The sequence below is a fragment of the Zootermopsis nevadensis genome, unplaced genomic scaffold (genome assembly GCF_977971745.1).
Source record: "Zootermopsis nevadensis isolate Lab colony 2312 unplaced genomic scaffold, Znev_1.0 Znev_ptg000001l, whole genome shotgun sequence".
NCBI classification, from domain to species: Eukaryota; Metazoa; Arthropoda; class Insecta; order Blattodea; family Termopsidae; genus Zootermopsis; species Zootermopsis nevadensis.
Genome location: NW_028259133.1, coordinates 21,729,405 through 21,748,263, shown reverse-complemented (window position 1 = coordinate 21,748,263; position 18,859 = coordinate 21,729,405). Strand labels below are relative to the sequence as shown.

Below are 18,859 nucleotides of genomic sequence, written 5' to 3'. Positions count from 1 at the left end.
CCGATCCGTGGAGTTTGTCATTCTCGTCTGCTTGCCCCATTTTGATTTTTTAAGTAATTACAGAGTTCTGGTCTGTGCCGTCGAGGAAGCCCGAATGCCAAGCATCCTCAGGACTGTGTCATTTCTGAAAAGATGTCGTCGATTTTTTTATTTTAATAACGGGTGTTTCAAAGTAATGATCCATGATATTGCACAAGCTCTCGAGGAATTTTAATGTGGGGAAACTCTTTTGCAACTGTTTCCTTCCTTGAAAACGTACCTTTAGGCTGAAGTGTGTCATGAAAGAAGGATTCGTTGCCGAGGGTAGGTTGGAAGGAGGAAGACAGGGTTGAAAATCGTCAGAACAACCCCTGGAAGTTAACCCTTGGCACTGGAGCAGAATCGATCTCTTTTCTCGTTCCTTCCTCGCAGCTGCATTTCCACCGCTTTTCACGACGAGAGATAAAACAGGCATCTGGCGAGTTAAGAAGGGACCTTAGGGGATATGTGCCTTAATATCCCGCCTCATCTTCCCGGTTTACTGGTATTGAAGATGGCAGCATTTCGCGTAACCCTGAAGCCGAGATAGTTCATAAGCAAAACGGCGTAAAAACACGCAGTTAAATGTGTGATGTGTGTTGATTCAAATCCATGTACACATCTACATGTTTTTTTAAACAGTGTGTATATTGTCTTCGTTGAAAAATGAAATACAATTTTACTGTTGTCATACATGTTTCGACAAATAATCCTACTGACACAGTAGTTGAGTGTGTCTTAATTTCCAAACTGGTCGCCCTATCCTTAATGCAGTTGGTCCAACGGTCCACAAACTTTCCTAATTTCTCGGACCTTATTCCATTCTTGCGCTGATTTATTCCGTGGCCGATGTTCATTACGTAATGCTGATTGTTCGGTTACTTTACCTCGGCACTTCACAGTCTGTGGCCGTATCCTTTCCGATCTTTCCTCTGACTCACACGGCTGTCGCCTTACCGAACTGCAATTCTTCCGTAAATGCAATCAGTTTATACGCCCTCTGACCTCAGAACATTGTTATAGTTTGTTGCGTCACGTCAGATCAGCCGTAACAAAATTGTCACGACCTGAAATAGCGAAGATCAAATAAAGGACGGTTCATGTTATTTATACCGATGAGATTTTCCAGTCCTCACATCGTCAATTTTAATTTTAAATTAAAATTGACCTTCCTTTTCGACTCGCCTTAGTAAATTCTTATACATGGTTTCCGGAGTCTCAGTCGGTGTGTAGTGACTAGGTTAAAGCAGGACGACCAGGGTTCGTGTCCCTGCAGGGGTAAATACGGAGAGTCTCCCCTACTGTGTCACACCTGCTCTGTGGTTCATTCATTCTCCTCTTCTAAGAATGTCGCTGTCTTCTTTCCCGGCAGTAAGGCGGCCGGAACGTAAAGCTGACCACTCGGCTCCACCGAGTGCCGACAATAAAAATTCATGGAGCTATACCTCCATTACCCCCCCCCCCCACCCACGTTCTAATGAACGCGCACAACTTTAGTTTGCATTAGTAATTACGTGAGTCAGGCCAAATTTTCCCTCGGTCTTGACACAATTTGGGGTCACATTCAGTTCGCATGCGGGATTTTTTCTGCAGGAATTTCGAGGGTTTTTCGACGTTTGGTACCACTGTATGGACGAGGGATTGATTGGCCCGTTGCGAGACTTTTGTCCACAAGGGACAGCACAACGCAGAGAGACCCGGACAGACATGCATGCCTCTAGTGGGATTTGAACCCGCGATTCCAGTGTTCTGGCGGCCCACACCCACCGCGCCCCTTTATCATTGGCACATTTAATCTACCCGTTTTATAAATGCAAATGGCTGAGAGCGTTTTTTGCTCTTTCCCCCCCCCCCCCCCCCCCCCAGAGAATTGCAATGCTCATATGTGCAATTATTGGTATCGATTATTTGAACGGTGCAAGGCTGCTCTGCCTCCTGACGTCACTGCACAAAACGCTGTTCCATGTCATCTTTGTGTGTTACAGCCTCATACATGGACCTAGGTGTGATCGAAGGGTGCCCGATCTGACTTTACTACTGTAAAATTATCAGCAATGTACGTACCTCACACCGCCCTTCACGACTGGTGTTTGGTGCCAGATGTGAACACTGCGTTGTCGGGATGGTTCCGCCATCGTTTCCCACAATCTCTCTTCACGGAGCAGAGCCCTAGTGGTCCCTCAGCTGGTCAACAAATTACCAAAACTTTTATGGAACCCGAAAGTTGATTACCGTGATCACTAGAGCCCGCCGCTGATTCATATCCTGAGTCAGTTCAATCGAGATTATACCCTCAGTATCTTATTTACTTTCGGTCCATTTTAATATCATTCTCCCATCTACACATGGGTCTAGTCAGTGGTCTTTTCCGTCGTGTGCTCCACCCAAAATTTTGTAGACGTATGGATTTCTTTTCTCTCCGTTGTGCGTGCCACTGCGTCTCTCTCCAATATTTTTGTGAAGATCTTCATTATATCATTTACCGTATCCGCCTGTTAATTATTTCTGCTTATATCCAAATGTTGTTCTCATTACTTCGTTCCGAAGTACTCTCAACATTTCTCTTCATGCAAGAGCCAATGTTTCACGCACGTACGAAACAACACGTAAAATTATAGTTTTGTATATGACTAGCTCAGTCGGTATAGTGACTAGCTACGGGCTGGACGACCGGGGTTCGATCCCCGACACAGGCACAGGACTTTTCGTCTAGCCTCTGCGTCCAGACCGGCTCTGGGCCCATCCAGCCTCCTATCCAATGGGTACAGGGGGTCTTTTCCCGGGGGTAAAGCCGGCCGGGCCCATCTAGTGCCGAGGTCAAGGAAGAGAGGAGCTATACCTTTACTCCCCCCAAGCGCCTACATGGCGTGTAGCGAGAAGGCTTTACTTTATATGATATTTGATGTTAATATTTGAATTTTCATATTTTCGAAGGCTGTGTTTAAGTTACGATTCTGTTGTGACGAGACCTGACGAACTTCGTCACTATCGTATAATAGTGTTTAAGTGTTTTTACTTAGCAAGTTGACTTCACTGCACAGACCGATAGTTTGATTTTAGTCCTTATAATTCTCTTTGAACTTCGTAGTGGTGTATTTACATACCAGAGTCGATAACAGATTTCGAAATTAGCCTGTATAGGGCTTCTGTGTACTAATAAAGCCGTATTAACCATCGTGTATAAGCAAGTTACATTGTTTTTACTGAGCGTGCAGTAGACCACTCAGTGCTACTAGCGATATTAGTTGTCTCTCCTTCTTATTCTTCTTCTTCAAGTGGAAGGACCTTTATTACAGGCTGTTATTGTCTCTGACTTGAGTGGTGCTATGCTGCCTTCTGAGTACTTCAGAACGTCCCAGTCATTTGGGGGATGACGTCATTATTCCCGTTAAAGTGGGTCGATTATCCCACTGAGAAAAGTGAATGGACCACCGGAGTTTGATTCCCGGTAAGGGCGCGTCGTCCGGACCGGCTCCGGGGCTAGCGACTGTAACGTGATGTCGGTTTCATCTGTACCCAGTGCCGAGATTAAAAAAATGAGAATTTTGTGGCTTGGAGTGTGATATTAGGGCTTTGACTTATCGCCCATTTTCCTTTGATAACGTAAAAGTTTGAAATTATGTTTTTATTTGTTCGCTGACATTCGATAACGAAAACCGTTGTGGACAAAACTTGGCATCCTTATTCGTTGAGGCAATAAAGGAAACGTAGCATTGTCAAAACTCCTGTGAAAATATCCTGAGTTTGAATCCTGTTGAGGGCTATTCCTGTAACTCGGAAATTAAGGACAATAGAAGAGCGGTCCAATATCGGAGGATGAAATGAAATTTATGAACAGTAAATTATGTACTTCCCTGGTAGAAATGTAGAATTACGTGTACCAGATATGCAGCACGTATTGTAAACATTAGAAATGTCAGTACAATTTTACTCGGTTTTAACGCAATATTTTGTATGTAGTGCATTCGTCCGATTAGTTTGGTATTTATTACGAGACTGCGTTTTTATGTGTGTTACTGAAAATTCTTTAACTTTTTGCGTTATGTCTAATAAGTTGATGATCATTTTAATGTTGATTTTAGGTTTCTTAAAAATGTTTTTTTCTTCAGTTTGCGTCGAGGACCTGGGGCGAATGTGCAGGACAGCAGTGGATATTCAGCCCTCCACCACGCGGCTCTGAACAGTCACAGGTAAGACTGGCAGTCACGAAATGGTCCATTCCATTCTTCTTTTGCTATGATGTTTCCGGGCTTCGTAGCAAGTGTCCATAAAATTATTTTCGTTGAAAGAACCTCTCTCTCGCACCTCGTCCCTGTTATTCCAGGGAGGTTGTCCAACTGTTGCTGGCCCACGAAGCGTCCACCAACATTCTTGACGTGAAGGGTTCTTCCCCGCTGCACCTGGCGGCCTGGACCGGCAACGTGGACATCGTGAGGCTGCTCCTTTGTCGCGGGCCGTCCGTCCCGAACGTCAACCTAACAGTGAGTGGCGCCATCTTATTCTAGATTGCATTGTATATATATGATTCGGCACTTCTGGACGGAAATTGCCACTTCGACCCTGAGTGTTGTGACGAATATTTTCCAGTCTCGAGGGTCTGGATTCAGATTAGGTCTCGAAGACCTTCCTTCTTCAGTGTTCCTCTACGGCAGCCGTGTGTTGTTACGAAGCGGTGTAAACAGCTCAATAAATGTGGGGTGGATGACGGTCCAGGACGTGATTAAGACACGGGGGGTGGCAGGGACGGATGGGGGAGCAAGTGGGGTTGAGTTTGCTCGTTAATCACGAACGTCATCACCACCAGCTGTTTGCCTTTGACCCACAGCAACATCTCTACAAATGTCTGCCATCAATTGGTCACTGACTAACTTCTTGTCCATTTAACATGAAGCAATATGAGTACAGTAGTTACTGAGGGCTTGTAGTACTTCACCCAGGGCAAGGGGGGGGGGGTGCAACCTGCAGTTTAATTAGAAGTAATGTTCTCCTTCATTACCCTGCCCTTTTACAGCAAGAGAAACTACTGGGGTCCCGAAGTACGGAACAAGTAGGTTGTGTCAGGGTTGTCGAATTAGGCCTTGTAGTATGGACGCTGTCACTAGGGGTGAGTGCTAACACAGTCTCGCTGATTTAACTTAGGTTCTTGTCCGTGAGCTGTTTTGCGCAGAGTTGACATTTCGTCTCTCACCAAAAGGGATGAGCTCTGACCATGACATTTGAGGTCTTGATGATTGTAATAATTTGGATTGCGATATTCTGGATTTTGGCGCCATATAGTCTTTTGGGTTTTCCAGCGTTTCGGAGGATGAAATTGCCTCTGTCTTCATGTCTGTCCTGAAGATGGGGCCAGTATGTTCTTCCGACACGTTTCTGAGGATGGGATTTGGTGTAAGACAGTGGTCATGATCGCGATATTTTGATTCAGAAACTTTTTTTAAAAAAGAAATTCTGTGACAAATTGTGTAGTATAGTCGGCTCCGCGAACTTCGCCTTGCCAAAGGTGCGCTTGGTATGTGGGTGGTTGGCCTGACTGTACAGTGTGCTTCTACATGGCTGGGATCTGTATTTATCGGAGCGTCATGATGGAATTCGCGCGCCTCGTGGGCATCTCCATGGTGACGCATAATGCATGGCCAGCGAGCGACCACTGGTGCGTGTAGGACGAGGACATGTGACGACGCTTTCGCGATTAATTTTTAGAAGAGCTACCTATGTGCTTCACTGTTTTGTAGTGTCGTCCCCTCACTTCCTGATGGTCAGATTTGTTGTCTGTCCTGGGCGCTGTGAGATTCTGTTCGTCGACAGGGGTAGTTTTTTTTGCTGTTTACAGGCTATGGGCGGGGGTTGTGATAATCTTGTAGTGGATTGTATCTCGTAGTGTGCGTTTTAGTTTACTTACCGAGATTTGTTATCCGGTTATTCAGCGCCCATTGTCTGTAGAAAGACCCTCCAAAGATGTGATACACGCTGATAATTTTTACAATATTAGTCCTGTCAGGAACTTGACTATAAATCTTTTGCGTCATTTTTATAGGTTCGGAATATTTTTGCTAAAAACGAAAAATTTGAAAATATATACTGAATTGTAATTTTACGTGTTTTTCTGTATGAGTGTGAAACTTGGTCTTCCACCCTTAGGGAACAGCGTAGGCTGAGTATGTGTGAGGGCAGAGGACTGAGGAGAATATGTGGAACTGGAGGGCAGCAATTAACACTGGAGGGGGGGGGCACACAATTGCATCATCTTTTTGTACCCCTAAACAAATATTGTCACGGTATTGAAATCAAGGTGAAGTAGATGGAGGAGGTGAGGGACTAGCAGCTTGTCACTGAGAACCTTGTTTCTGTCGTGTTAGAAGGACTCAGTTATTTAAATGTATTTGTACGTGACAGGCATGAGAAATGCAGTGAAAATGTTATTTACTGGCTTTGGAATGTCTCATTATTTATGGGATTGTCTGTACTCTTTTGCTGCTTTTTAAAATGCGTGTTTGTACTTCGTGAGATACCGTCAGTTCACGTCCCTTTGAGGTTTCGTCAAGTTTTTGTGCTGAGTAGTTTTCAATAAAATAAAGGTCGTAGGAAGCCAGAAAAGAAGTATCTCTTTAAATGCATACGAGAGAATTTGGTTGCAATGCTTTGTGGATATGTAGTTAGATACCAACTTTTGGAAGGGGCATCTTGCATAAAATTTTCTGCTCTGAAGATGGAAGCGGTATATACCTCCGAAACGTTGGTGTCTACCTACAATTCCACAGGAGACGAACGTCGACATCTTAACTGCAGCGAGAACTTTAGATGTCATTTTGTGCGATGATCTTACACGCATGGGAAAGTAGGGTTACGGAATTTGGTGTTGGGTTTGTAGTATCGGGTGCAATCGTAAGATTTTTTCTATCGTAAATCTTGTAAGGACTCAGATTAGAGACTTACCACCCTTGCCTTCAGCTTTAAACAAGTCTTCCGAATAGTTTTTCATATCTAATTATATATTTATGGAACAAAAAAATTTTGGAGTTATAACATTTGTCGTGGGTGGGGAGAGAGGGGCATTGGATTGAAGTGGCGTGGCATTCGGTTGACTGGATAACTTGTCATCTCCCTTCACTGTTTCAACATTCATCCCTCGCTCACACAACGTCAGGGCTAGCAGCCGGAAAACTGGATTACTCGTTGAAGCCAAGTGGCGGAGCGCACCAGATTTCATTTCTCTGTTCTGGAGCGCCCTTTCGCCCCCTCCTCCTGCTGTCTGTCATACGTCCCGTCATTCTTCCTTCTTCCATGTCTCTTTTTTTATTCATGCCTGTGTTCCTACTGCAACTTTTACATTATTATATTGTTTCGTACCCATCCCGATTTCCCTCTCTGACGCTCATTTCCCCCAGCGACCAATTTTTTCATATGCAAACTCAGCGAAAGGGTTTGAGGAGGACCGTGGGTTTGGGGGCTTGGGGGTGGAAACTTTTTTTTTGGGGGGGGGGGGGCAGTGAAAATTCTGTAGTTGAAATTTATCGGCCCGGGTTGTAATTGGCTGCTGAGAGGACGCGTACGTCGTGGCTTCAGTTCGAAGTGTGTGTGTCAGTTTCACGCGACGAACATCAACGTCTGATGCAGACGCAGCGGCGTCCGGACGCTGTGTGGGGTGGGACGACAGGAGGGGGAGATTTCTTTTGCTATCCCTCATATGTCTGCGAGCAGATAACTCAGCGCTATTTTATTTTTTTATTTTTACCTACTTTCCAGCAACTGAGCTTATCTGTAGTGGCCCTGTGTTTCGTGCGACACAGTGCAGAACAGTTTTGTCAGATATGGATTCGTCGTCGTCGTAATTTGAGAATTTTTCCCATATTTGCTTGATATCTGCCCAAATTCTGAATATGAGTGGTGTACGAGGTTCTTCGGGGTTTGGTTATTAACAAAAGAGCACAAATGTTTGCTGTTACAGAAGTCCTGATGGAATGCGTTTATCGCCAACCATCGTACATCCCTGATAATGCGAGTAAAGTGATATTTAATATCGTGACCTAGAAGTAGATGGTAGGATGATATTAAAATGGATCTTAAATTGGGTGGGATTTAACTGTCTCATGATAGGTTTCTCTGTGCGCTATCGTGGAAAGTAGAAGGAATTTTGCTGTAACCTGTGAGACCTTAGGAACGGGAGAGATGCGTTGAGGTGTCGATGTTCCCACCAGCAACTAAAAATTCTTGCTCTTGGCTCATTTAACGATGAATTCAATTCCTCACATTATACAGTGTCGGATGATAGTATCATTAGTGAATGATGAATTGTAAATATGTGAAAGGAAGGGGTCGTGGCCTGATTTAAGGCCTTATCTTGTTTGAGGGACTGAGTAAAGCCGTAAAGAGTCTCAGGATAAGCTCGTAAATTATCGTTGTCGAGACGTGAACTCAGGATCTCTCAGAGGCGAAGCAGGAGTGCCACCCGCTCAATCGTGACCTTTGACCTGCTTCTACAGACGTGCTGGTCAGAGACTTCAAGCGTCTGTGCGTGTATGTTTGCCGTTATGCCGCGTGTTTTGTTTTTGGTGTGTTTAAAATTCAGGTAGAATATTCTACAGGGTGATCATTTGTTGCAGACGAAGGACAACGAGACCGCGCTTCACTGCGCAGCCCAGTACGGGCACACTGCCGTGGTCAGCCAGCTGCTGGAGTATTCATGCGACCCGACCATAAGGAACAGTCGGGAGGAGACAGCCCTTGACCTAGCCGCCCAATATGGCAGGCGAGTACTTTGGCCTTGAATTTACGATAGGGCCTGTTTGTTTGTTTGTCAGTTAGGGAAGGAATCGTGTTTCGACATCGCAACAGTGGGATATGAAGGAGCTCCTTTAACTTGTTTTTGCCTCTGACGATGGACGTGGAGCCGCGAAGCAAGTATCCTTCAGGGCTTGCTTCAAGCTTTGGTCCGTTTCTTTTCCAGGCTGGAGACGGTGGAGCTGCTTGTCCGAACACATCCGGAACTGATCCAGCCTTACTCACGGGGGCACTGCACCCTGTTTCGACACACGCCCCTCCATCTAGCCAGTCGCAACGGTCACAAGTAAGTGTCAATCCGACGTCGCGGTGTCTTGATGTTGTCCGATTGAAGATTGATGTGGCAGCGTTGTCAAATGCTCACTGAAGGAGTTACGAAAATTATTTTAGGTTTTGAGACGTTTTAAGTGCGTTGCCATCCAAAGTCTCTTCTGCGTTGTTTTTAATCAAAATCACTCGTTGCTTACTTATGTGTTCTTTTTCCTCGTTTTAATAATTCTTTTTACAGAGCCAAGTGGATGAGGTGGACAGAACAAATTAGGAAACATGACAAATGAATACGAAATTTTAGGCGGACAACCTGTAGGTAGAAGTTTACTTGGGAGATAATTTAAAATGAATATTAAAGAATTAGTACGCGTGGTCGTCGATTGGATTCAAGTGACGAACACTGTCATGGACTTTCGGGTCTGATGAAAAAAATGTAATTTATTAAACCTGAACGACTGCCAACTTGTCAGCAAGGACTCTGTTCCATGTTTTTGTGTTCAGAAGCGTTGATACGTCCAGACTGAACGTTTCTTCGACTCCCACTGTAGGTTTCCTCTGCGTTTTCTCTCAGGCAGCCAACTTGTAAGTAGAAACTCGGTTTGCGAGCGAGCTCGGACAACATCTGCCCGAGTTTTGAATTTCCCACTGAGATATACTTCAATGAATGCCCGTCTCGTGTTTTCCTTCTTAGAAATGAAACACGCTTTGCATAAAAATTTGCCTAAATTTTTGCCTACTTAAATTCATTCGCTTGTTTTTAGTACTGGGGTAAAAAAAAAACCTTCTGTGTTCTATAGAAGGTGGTTGCCTCCTTTTTGACTTGTGTCATTTTTGTAAAATTCTTTATTTCTCACTCGTCCTTACGTGAACTCATTTGAAACCCGCGCGTTCTCTGATGTTAACTTTATTGCAATTGGAAACAAGGCCAGAAATGGGAGTTTTAGTGAATGTTCTCTAGTTAATCCAATATGCTGCTGCTTTTGAAGGCGAAGGGACTGGTGGGGGGGTTATATTTGCTCTGAATAAGCGTGTATACATGATTTTTACGTCAAAGCTCGGCGTCTGACGCTTGCAACGACTGCTCTGGTATTGGCGGTCCGTATGGCGACGTACCCCGCGTGATATGCGATTGAACTCACACGGGGATTATTCTGCAACGTATTTTCCAATCACCAGTTGACCAATGCAATCCAATCCGATCCCCCCCCCCCCCCCCCCCCCCTTCGCCTCATGCTCTCGCAGCATCCAGTATATGTGTCGATTTACTTCCCGTTGAATGCATCGTGATGAGCTCATGCGAATTAGGGACTGGAATGGACTGGACCAGCCTACATTCACGTCGCTGTTGCATTTCTGTGTGTGTCTGTGTGTGTGGATTGTTACATGTGCGGGCAATATTGGTCTATGTTTGCCTACGTCACTGTATTCTTTTTTTTTTTTTGGTTCATAATTTCTAAAAACAAATTATTATACAACGCAAACCAGGTGTTTCAAATGCCACGCGTGACTTCGTTTCCACATGCGTCGTTGCAACGAAATTAATAGAAGGCTGTGCCGTGTGAAAGTGAAATCTGAAATTCTGAACGTGCATACAAGTGCATGTCGATGAAATGCAGGTTTTGGGGCGAGTTGCAGTTTGAAAATTAATCGTTAGAGAAGAATTAATGTGGATATGGCTGTCTTCTGGGTTGTTGCGCCGTGTACTTAGGTGGATGTTTCCCCGACGTTTCGGAGGTGCTAGCTCCATCATCTGGCCCGACCGGATTACACCGCGCCTTGAGAACCTCAGCTCTTACCATCGTGAAGGTCATAGATTGGAGGATAATACTAAGTTGTGTTCTAGGAAAGTAGGATGTGAGGATAGTGGGCCGATTGAACGGAATTTGACAAAACAATATTTCTCTATATGAGGAACTAAAACTTACGCGCGAGCCGGACTGAATCGCGGTTTGTAGTTTACTACACTCTCATAGCTGCTCCTAGTTTAATGGGCGGGACACGTAGTACGCATGGGCGACGTGACGATTACACACAAATTGTTGGTTTTAAGGCCTGAAGGGAAGAGACCATTCGGAAGACCTAGGCGTTGATGGAAGTATAATATTAAAATGTGGGAGACGTGAGCGCTTACATTCCAAAGGTGTTCGTCACGTTGGTAATTAGACACGGACGGCCTCATAAGGTGTTCTTTGCTCGCGCTAGAGCGTCAAGAACACCCAAGAACTTGATCTGGCATAATTACGTTCGTAATTTGGCTCAGGATAGTCTGGCTGCGGGCTGTTGTGAACGCGGTAATGAACATTCGGGTTACATAGAAGGCGGGGAATTTTGTGACTAACTACCTGAGCGACGGTCAGCGTCTGAAGGACAATTGTCCGTCGAAGTATTGAGTTGCTCGGATATGTATTTATTGTTTAAAAGTAGTCTCTTTCGTAGTTGGACGTCTGCATTTCGTATGCAGTGATTGGATTCAGGTGTCCTTTAGGTGGTCCTGGTCACTCTCAGACACGCCTCGCGTTGGTCACGTGTGGGCATGTCCGTTGTATGAAAAGTTTACGATAATTTAAAACTCCGTTGCATTCCTGCTACCTGTACCGACATCCGTGGTGGATGTCAGGTTTGATGGAATATTCACGACGTAGCTGAGGTGTCGCCGTTCTCCGCCCTCGAAGGCCCGGGTTCGCAGCTCCATATTCCCTCAAGCATCATATGGAGACCTTTATATGATATGTGATGTCACTTCTCATCTGAAATTTGTAATTCGTGTTGTGACTGCAATAATCGTAGTGGGCGATGTAAAATATTCTCGCGTCGGCTCTTCACATTGGACGTCGTAATGACATTCATCATCTTTAACACTTCTGTTGACCAGACTTTATTAGGGCGATTCGCCTGATTATATTAGAGGTCCTAGGACCTGCGTCTGGAGTCTTCCGGTAGTCGCTCTGGGGTTCACTACCTGAGCACACACAGATCTCTCGGTGCCCTAGCGGTTGCACGCACACGCATGTATGGGACCGGGGGCTGTATATGTGATCACGCATGCATGCAATCACTGCTCGGCGTGTAGTATATCTCACCCTCTGTCACCAGAGCCAGCGCACACACACACACATATATAGCGAAACCTGGCAGGCAATATTCAGCAAACCATGTACACGTGATGGCTACTCAGCGCAAGAAGGATATAAGGTTGTAAATCAGATTTCGCATTTTAAAATGATATAATTCGGAGTAACATTACACAGTCTGAAGGTAAATTGTCACGCGTTTTGACATGTGAGAGCATCTGACGTTTGATCGAGCCGGAATATGATTTGCGCCACTGTTCCTCCGTTGTGATCCGTAAGCGGAGAGTGGCGTTTTGATGTTCCAGGCGACTACGAGCTTCTGAAGTACGACTTCGATCCTTGGGATTGGTTTCTTTCGTTTAATTAACTAGTGAGATACATAGTTGCATTGTTTGATTATGGGACAAGCCTATTTCAGAGAGAGGTTTTTATTTTAAATATTTATGTCCGCGAGGTCACACATTTAATTGTAATTATGTCACTACAGGATTTAAATAAACGCTAAGAGAAGTTCAAGGTCAGTGGGGTATGTACATTCCGAAAGGTTTATTACCTTGCTCACAAGAGACCGCCACTGGTTCCTATTGTAAACAACATTGATCTGATTCTCACGATCCAACCCCATTTCCCTAAGATCCATTTTAATATTATAATTTCTCCTTCGACTACGTTTTTCCTTATGGTCTCCTCCCTTCGGGCCTTTCATCCAAAATTGTGTACACATTTCCAGTCTCCCCGAGCGAACTATATGCCCGAGGACCCGGTCGGGACACCGCCTACCTGATATTTTTGTTCTTTTCCGTATTTTCCCCATGCAGATGTCAGGCCAGTACCTGAATTAGGCCACGACCGCTTCCTGTAATATCCTTTACATTTTTTTTATTAATTAATAATCCCATCATTCGACGATTTACGGCCTGAGCTGCTGACAGCGTGGTTAAATAAACATCGGCATGTGGAACAAGTAATATATCTGCTGCGCCTGAATGTTACTCCACCAAGCCATACACGGTTTACGAGTTGATGACCTGCGCTGACTGTAGAAGACCTGTAGAACTGAGTGGTCAATTGTGGACTCGTTCTGCATTCATGTCTTGAAGAAGTTGCTTCTGAAATTCGTATCGGCATAGCAGGCGGAGGTCAAATTTGGGCACCGCATTGATGGGTCCCCTCTTAAGTGGGACCCCTTGCCATAGTTTTGTGTCCCATCGCCACGAATGCAAAGTGGAACGAGATGAATCCCCCGGACTTTTTGGTCCATTGCAGTGCGACGGCAGTCAGTCAGTGTGGGAGGCGATTACTGCCGCCCCCCACCCACCCCCCTCAGATTGAATGTGATGCTATTATTGGCAAACAAACTCGCCAAAAAGGATGGATGGAATCGGCGATACGGTTCGCGTGTTCCCATCCCCCTCTGGCAAAGGGGCCACCGCGCGCACCATTTTACATGATGTATAGATTAAGTTTGGTTCATATTTCACGGGGGATGATATTGCATTTTGGGAAAATGATCGCACGGTTGATCTGCGATGTTGCTCATTTCTCTTCGTGCAACTGCGGACTGCAGTTTGTTTTGAGTCCCTGTTTGCTATTGGCTGTTTACGAAATGATATTACCAGGCTGCTGGACACCATGTAATGAAACCAGGATGTTATTTCTAGGTCTTCTCTCAGGCGTTATGTGAATACAGCCGATAATCAAGTGGCAGGAGATCTGTAGTTCGCAATTGATCGTTATTTGTTTTTACTGAAAATGTTATAAACTGCTTGTAATGAAATTGTCGGGGAATGGTCCACGAGTGTTTATCCCGGTTGGCCGGGCACTGACAGACTGACACAAAACGTAAAGTTCTGTAAGGAATTAATTTTTTTGAATAAGTTTATTTATGTACTCCCTCGTGAATTGTCTTTAAACGAAGAAACAAGCTGATTCATTCAGGAACTACCACCATTTTAAAAAAAAAATATTGCAAACCCAACATGTTTCGACCCTAAAGGTTTATCTACGGGGTTATCACAACAAGAAAATTTTTTATAATAGTCTTGCAGAAAAATGTTCGTGGTGTTACACCCGAAGAGTGTAATTTGTATCATTTAATATTGAAATTGGTGTTAAAAGATGTTGGTATACAGATTTATTTTGTTCCTAAGTAACGACTGATTATCACTATGTCGACATGAATTATGACAGTGATTAAGCAGTGTCGTACGTACGTAGGTAATAGCTCAGCTGGTCGAGAAGTTTCTGTAATAAGAAAGTACTTTTTATTAAGTGGGATTTGATGTACTCACGGCGGTGAACACGAAGATGGCTGTCTTTTGGGTACTGTCGTAGACTTTACCGACGTTTCAGAGGTTCTTGCTGCTTCCTTCAATATCGCCCTGATAATGGAGGCAGCAAGGGCCTCTGAAACGTCGGTAAACTTCTATCAGACTACACGGCGGTACAACCCGGAAGACAGTCGTAGTTCTCGTTCTACGCATAAAAGTTTGCGTAAAAATGAAACACTAGCCTTCCAGTCTTTGTTTTACCGTGGTATTCATTTTCCATTTAAATGAACACCACATCTCTGAAGATTTGGTGGGTTTTAGTTGAGAAAGTGGCGGAAAATATCATTACCTTAGACCTAGTTGGGAGGATAATATTAAAGTGTATCTCGAAGGCGTGTTATTGTTGGATTCATCTGGCTCGACGAGTCTGTGTGTGTGTGTGTCCTCAGAGCCGTCGTGGCGGTGCTGCTTGCCGCGGGACTGGACGTCAACGTCCGGACGGCCGCCGGGACGGCTCTGCATGAGGCGGCGCTGTGCGGCAAGGTCGAGGTCGTTCGGACTCTGCTCGACGGCGGTGTCGACCTGGGCATTCGTAACTCAGAGCACAGCACAGTGATGGACCTTCTGGGGCAGTTTCCGGCCCACGTCACGCACGATATCACTGCCATCATAAAAAGTACGTACCGAAACGTCCTATTATAAGGATCAGGTGTTTTGGGGGGGGGGCGGTCATGACGCACTCTGGAAAAAATAAGAATTCGTACAAGATTTTTGGTTGGAAATTAATGAAGGGATAGAGATGATTGTCTTCAGGGATTTTGCGCCGTGTACTCTGATAGATGTTGACCGACGTTTCAGGAGTACCCGCTGCCTCCATCATTGGGGCGTCAGGGAGGCAGATAGGCTTGTCCTATACGGGAGGAACTTGGTTTGAATCTCTCCCCAGGCTTCGCTGTCCCAACTGCAATTTTTTCTAATTTTTTCTCACTTTTTTAAACAAATTTTTAGGATTATCCTTTAAGTAGAGTCTCATCGCTTCATTCAGTGACTTTAAAAATCATCATTTACCAGCATTAACTGCAAAAGCTACATAACCTACGCAGTTGATAAAGCGTGTTAGCAAACTACGGAACATGTGACTTCCTGGGGAGTTTAATATTGTTATTGTAGGGGGGGCAGTAAGGACCTCTTTAAGTATTCTTAAACACCATCTGATGGCCATTTTGAAACAAATTTTCGTAGCTTGGAGAATGTTCTAAGGATGACGTAGGACAGTAGTTATTCTTATGGACACGAGGTGGACGACCAACGTGTTCCTGAGCCGGGACTCCCAGCAAAATAATGGTAAAAACACAGTCTGTATACGAGACGAAAGTCATTGTCAATTTGGACAAGTTGTGTTCGTTAATTTACGGCTCAGCTGTGCCCATTTTCGTGTTTAGATTGTGTAGTTACATGTATATCGATTATATCGTATCGCAGCTTCTGTTCGAACAATGCGATCTCGTACAATTATCGATTTATTACATAATTAATTTCCATTCAGCGCTGTGACCTTTTGGATGTCAGCAATGACGACATCTGTTGTCCATTAGGTGATAGGACGTAAGAATTAACTCGTAAGCATGAAAATACATAGAAGTCGACTCTTCGACTGAAGTGGATCGTTTCTCTCGTAGTTTACCAGTTTTAACGCTCAGTTTTGCTGCTAGACTATAACCCCAAGTGAAGAATGCTTGCATTTGTATGTCTGTTAATTACAAACTATAAACTGGGGCCTATAATTCATTTCCGTCTAAATTTCTTACCTCGCCTTTGTGTATAAGTCTGTGCCTCTTAATTACCGCAAAGAGTATCAAGCCTCGGGGTCTACCTCGGCGATGAGAGACAGTATGGACCCTGAAGACCGGGACGGTGTTGGGAATCCGTTACCTCCGATCCCTGTACCTGACTCCACTTTGGGAAGTCCGTACGAAAACGTGCGACTGGTCAGAGGCGGTGGACGGCTAGCACTTCCTGGGGCAGGCGGTGGTCCGGACTCCTCGTCGCCCAGCACTTCCCCGACCCACTGGGAGTTCTACCACAGTGCCAAGGCGCGACAGTTCAGCAGTGGAGACCCCATGTCAGTGTGAGTAGTGCGCCGAAGACGTCGGAGCGGCGTGTGCCAGGGTGGAGGGGTTTACGACGAGAAAGATGCAAGTTCGCGGGAAGTGAACAACTTTCGGGTCGTCCTCACAGATGAGGGCTTTTTTTTTTCGTAAGATGTCTGCAGACATGATTAGAATTTTGCAATTGAGATGTGAATTTAAAACCTTATGTTTTGCAGAATTACAGGTAGCGTAAAGTATGAAGAAACAATTGTATCACGTCAGAAGTTTTTTTTTAATGATTCCGCTCCATCCTGGCATCGACTGCGTACTCCATTTCAAATGAGATCTATTGTCTTCATGGCGATAAACGTAATGTTGATGTGATATCGTATGTTGTAAACAGCGTTTTAGGGGAACCGGCTACCTTCGTCTTTAGGGTAGAAGTTTACCTGAGTTTGTCAGGCATTACTTATATTAAGATCAAAAAATGTTCTGCTGTCTGTGCCAGGCTTAAAACTAGCTCCTTTTTTATTCATCGATAGAATATCGTAACAACGACCACGCCCACATAAACATGTCGGCCTTAGGATCGACAGGTGTTGGACTCAGCCCACCAGAAACGTTTAAATTCTGCACCCCAGACGCGAAACTGCCGTGAACATTTGAAGGTTCCGTCGCGAATAGCGTGTGTTTGTAAGTTATTGAACTGTAAACTAGAAAATAACTAGAAATCTAGAACAGGATTACAAAATTCGCGGGTAGGCCAGCGAAAAAATGGAAGGTTTTTCCGTCCTCCGTTTTGAAATTTCACTCGTCAGGGACCGGCGCTGGGCTGTTTTTGTAGATTCCAATGTTAACCTTTCTCTATTTTTCACAAAGTTGAATGCATACGAGAATTTTCAAGTACCCGCGGCAACTTAATTGATCAGGAAATGTATCGAGTTTTATAAGTGGTACTTAATAAAAAGCCCAACTTAGTAACGACAGACAAAGCAATTGCTTAGTGTGTCGTGTAACGCCCGCTTTACGTTCTGGAGTAGGCTTCAAGAATTTTCACTTCTCTGATAATTTATTGAAGACTTTACAAAGTTGATAAATAATCCAGGGTTTTGAACTTCGTTCAGCCTTTTACGGTACAGTGACTTGAAAAGTGAAGTCATTCGAGAAGCAAAGTTGAGTATTTTATAAGTTTAAGCATTGACGCTTATTCCAGGAACGGTGGTTCTGATATAGATCGGGTTTATCGTAAGAAATACCACTTCACAAATATTTATAATATGATATTTGTTTGTTAATCTAATTTACACAATTCCTTTAAATTTTGGTTCTTTTTTATAATAACATGTCTGTATGTCCTCTTAACGTGTTCCATATCAACCCTTTAAAACGTAATGGTAATTATATGTACCACCTGCTTAAACAATCCGTGATTTTGCATTTTGCTTGTAGTGTATTTACGGGTTCCATACGATGTATAAAATAAACATCGATTATTCTTTACTTAAACAGCGTTAACCAGTTGATCTTTGGTAATGGTGAAGTGTGGTGTTTACTTCGCGGTACGGCCTGAATTCTTAAATACTGTAGAGACTAGCTTGTGCTTCAAAGGATTGAGCTATGTTTTTCTGTAATCACCTGTCCCGTCCCATGGAATGATCGATCCAAGATGGACACCGATCAACATTTCCCTTTACGAGTAACAGTGAAATCTCTGGATCAGATAGGAATCACATTCGTACTATGGTTTTATCCTGTATTTCAGTGATAATTTGTAAACTTAGTACATTTAATCGTATCTGGGTTTTCTTTTCCTATACCAGAGTCTTTATTAGAGTCCACCAGAGTTCAGGGATTGTTTTTCGTTGTCAAAGAAAAATGGCACAAATGATCATATTCTTTATGTATTTCGCAGTCATCGTAATTTCCTTATATCTATATTCTTTAAGCGTGTCTAACTATGATGTCGCAGTTTAGTGGTTAACATTCGTGCTTGGAAAGTCCGGGGTTAAAATCTCGGCTTGAGGACTTACTATCCTGACTGAGACCTTGTCGTGGTTTTCTCCAGTTCCTGTAGGCAAATGCCTGTACAGTGCCTCAGGTTAGACCCCGATCGCTTCCTTCCTTATCCCTTCCTGTTCATCATTCTGTCACTCCACTCGATGTAGTCTGAGCTACTGACGGCGTCGTTAAATAACTCACAGATTAAATATGTTGACGTGCGTCTAATTCCTTAGAGCGAGGTTGGGATTCGGTGTTTCTGTACGGAGAAGTTTTGTAATTTGTATTGTTGTGCGATGAAGCTTATCGAATGTTGGCGCGTTTTCAGGAACTGTAGGGCAGTTGTTTGCGGAAATCTGCTGTT

General features: G+C 44.2%; 1 protein-coding gene across 3 annotated transcripts in view; it reads left to right on the top strand.

Annotated features, from left to right (window-relative positions):
- The window catches only part of LOC110841577 (ankyrin repeat and SAM domain-containing protein 1A-like), a 63,006-nt gene that overhangs the window by 6,753 nt on the left and 37,394 nt on the right, over nucleotides 1–18,859 (top strand). For all 3 annotated transcript variants that reach the window (XM_087346335.1, XM_087346332.1, XM_087346331.1), the window contains exons 2-7: nucleotides 4,128–4,208; nucleotides 4,343–4,499; nucleotides 8,619–8,764; nucleotides 8,963–9,082; nucleotides 14,857–15,083; nucleotides 16,259–16,535. In XM_087346335.1, the coding sequence (XP_087202461.1) occupies nucleotides 4,128–4,208; nucleotides 4,343–4,499; nucleotides 8,619–8,764; nucleotides 8,963–9,082; nucleotides 14,857–15,083; nucleotides 16,259–16,535 (1,008 nt within the window). The remainder of the gene's footprint in view (nucleotides 1–4,127; nucleotides 4,209–4,342; nucleotides 4,500–8,618; nucleotides 8,765–8,962; nucleotides 9,083–14,856; nucleotides 15,084–16,258; nucleotides 16,536–18,859) is intronic.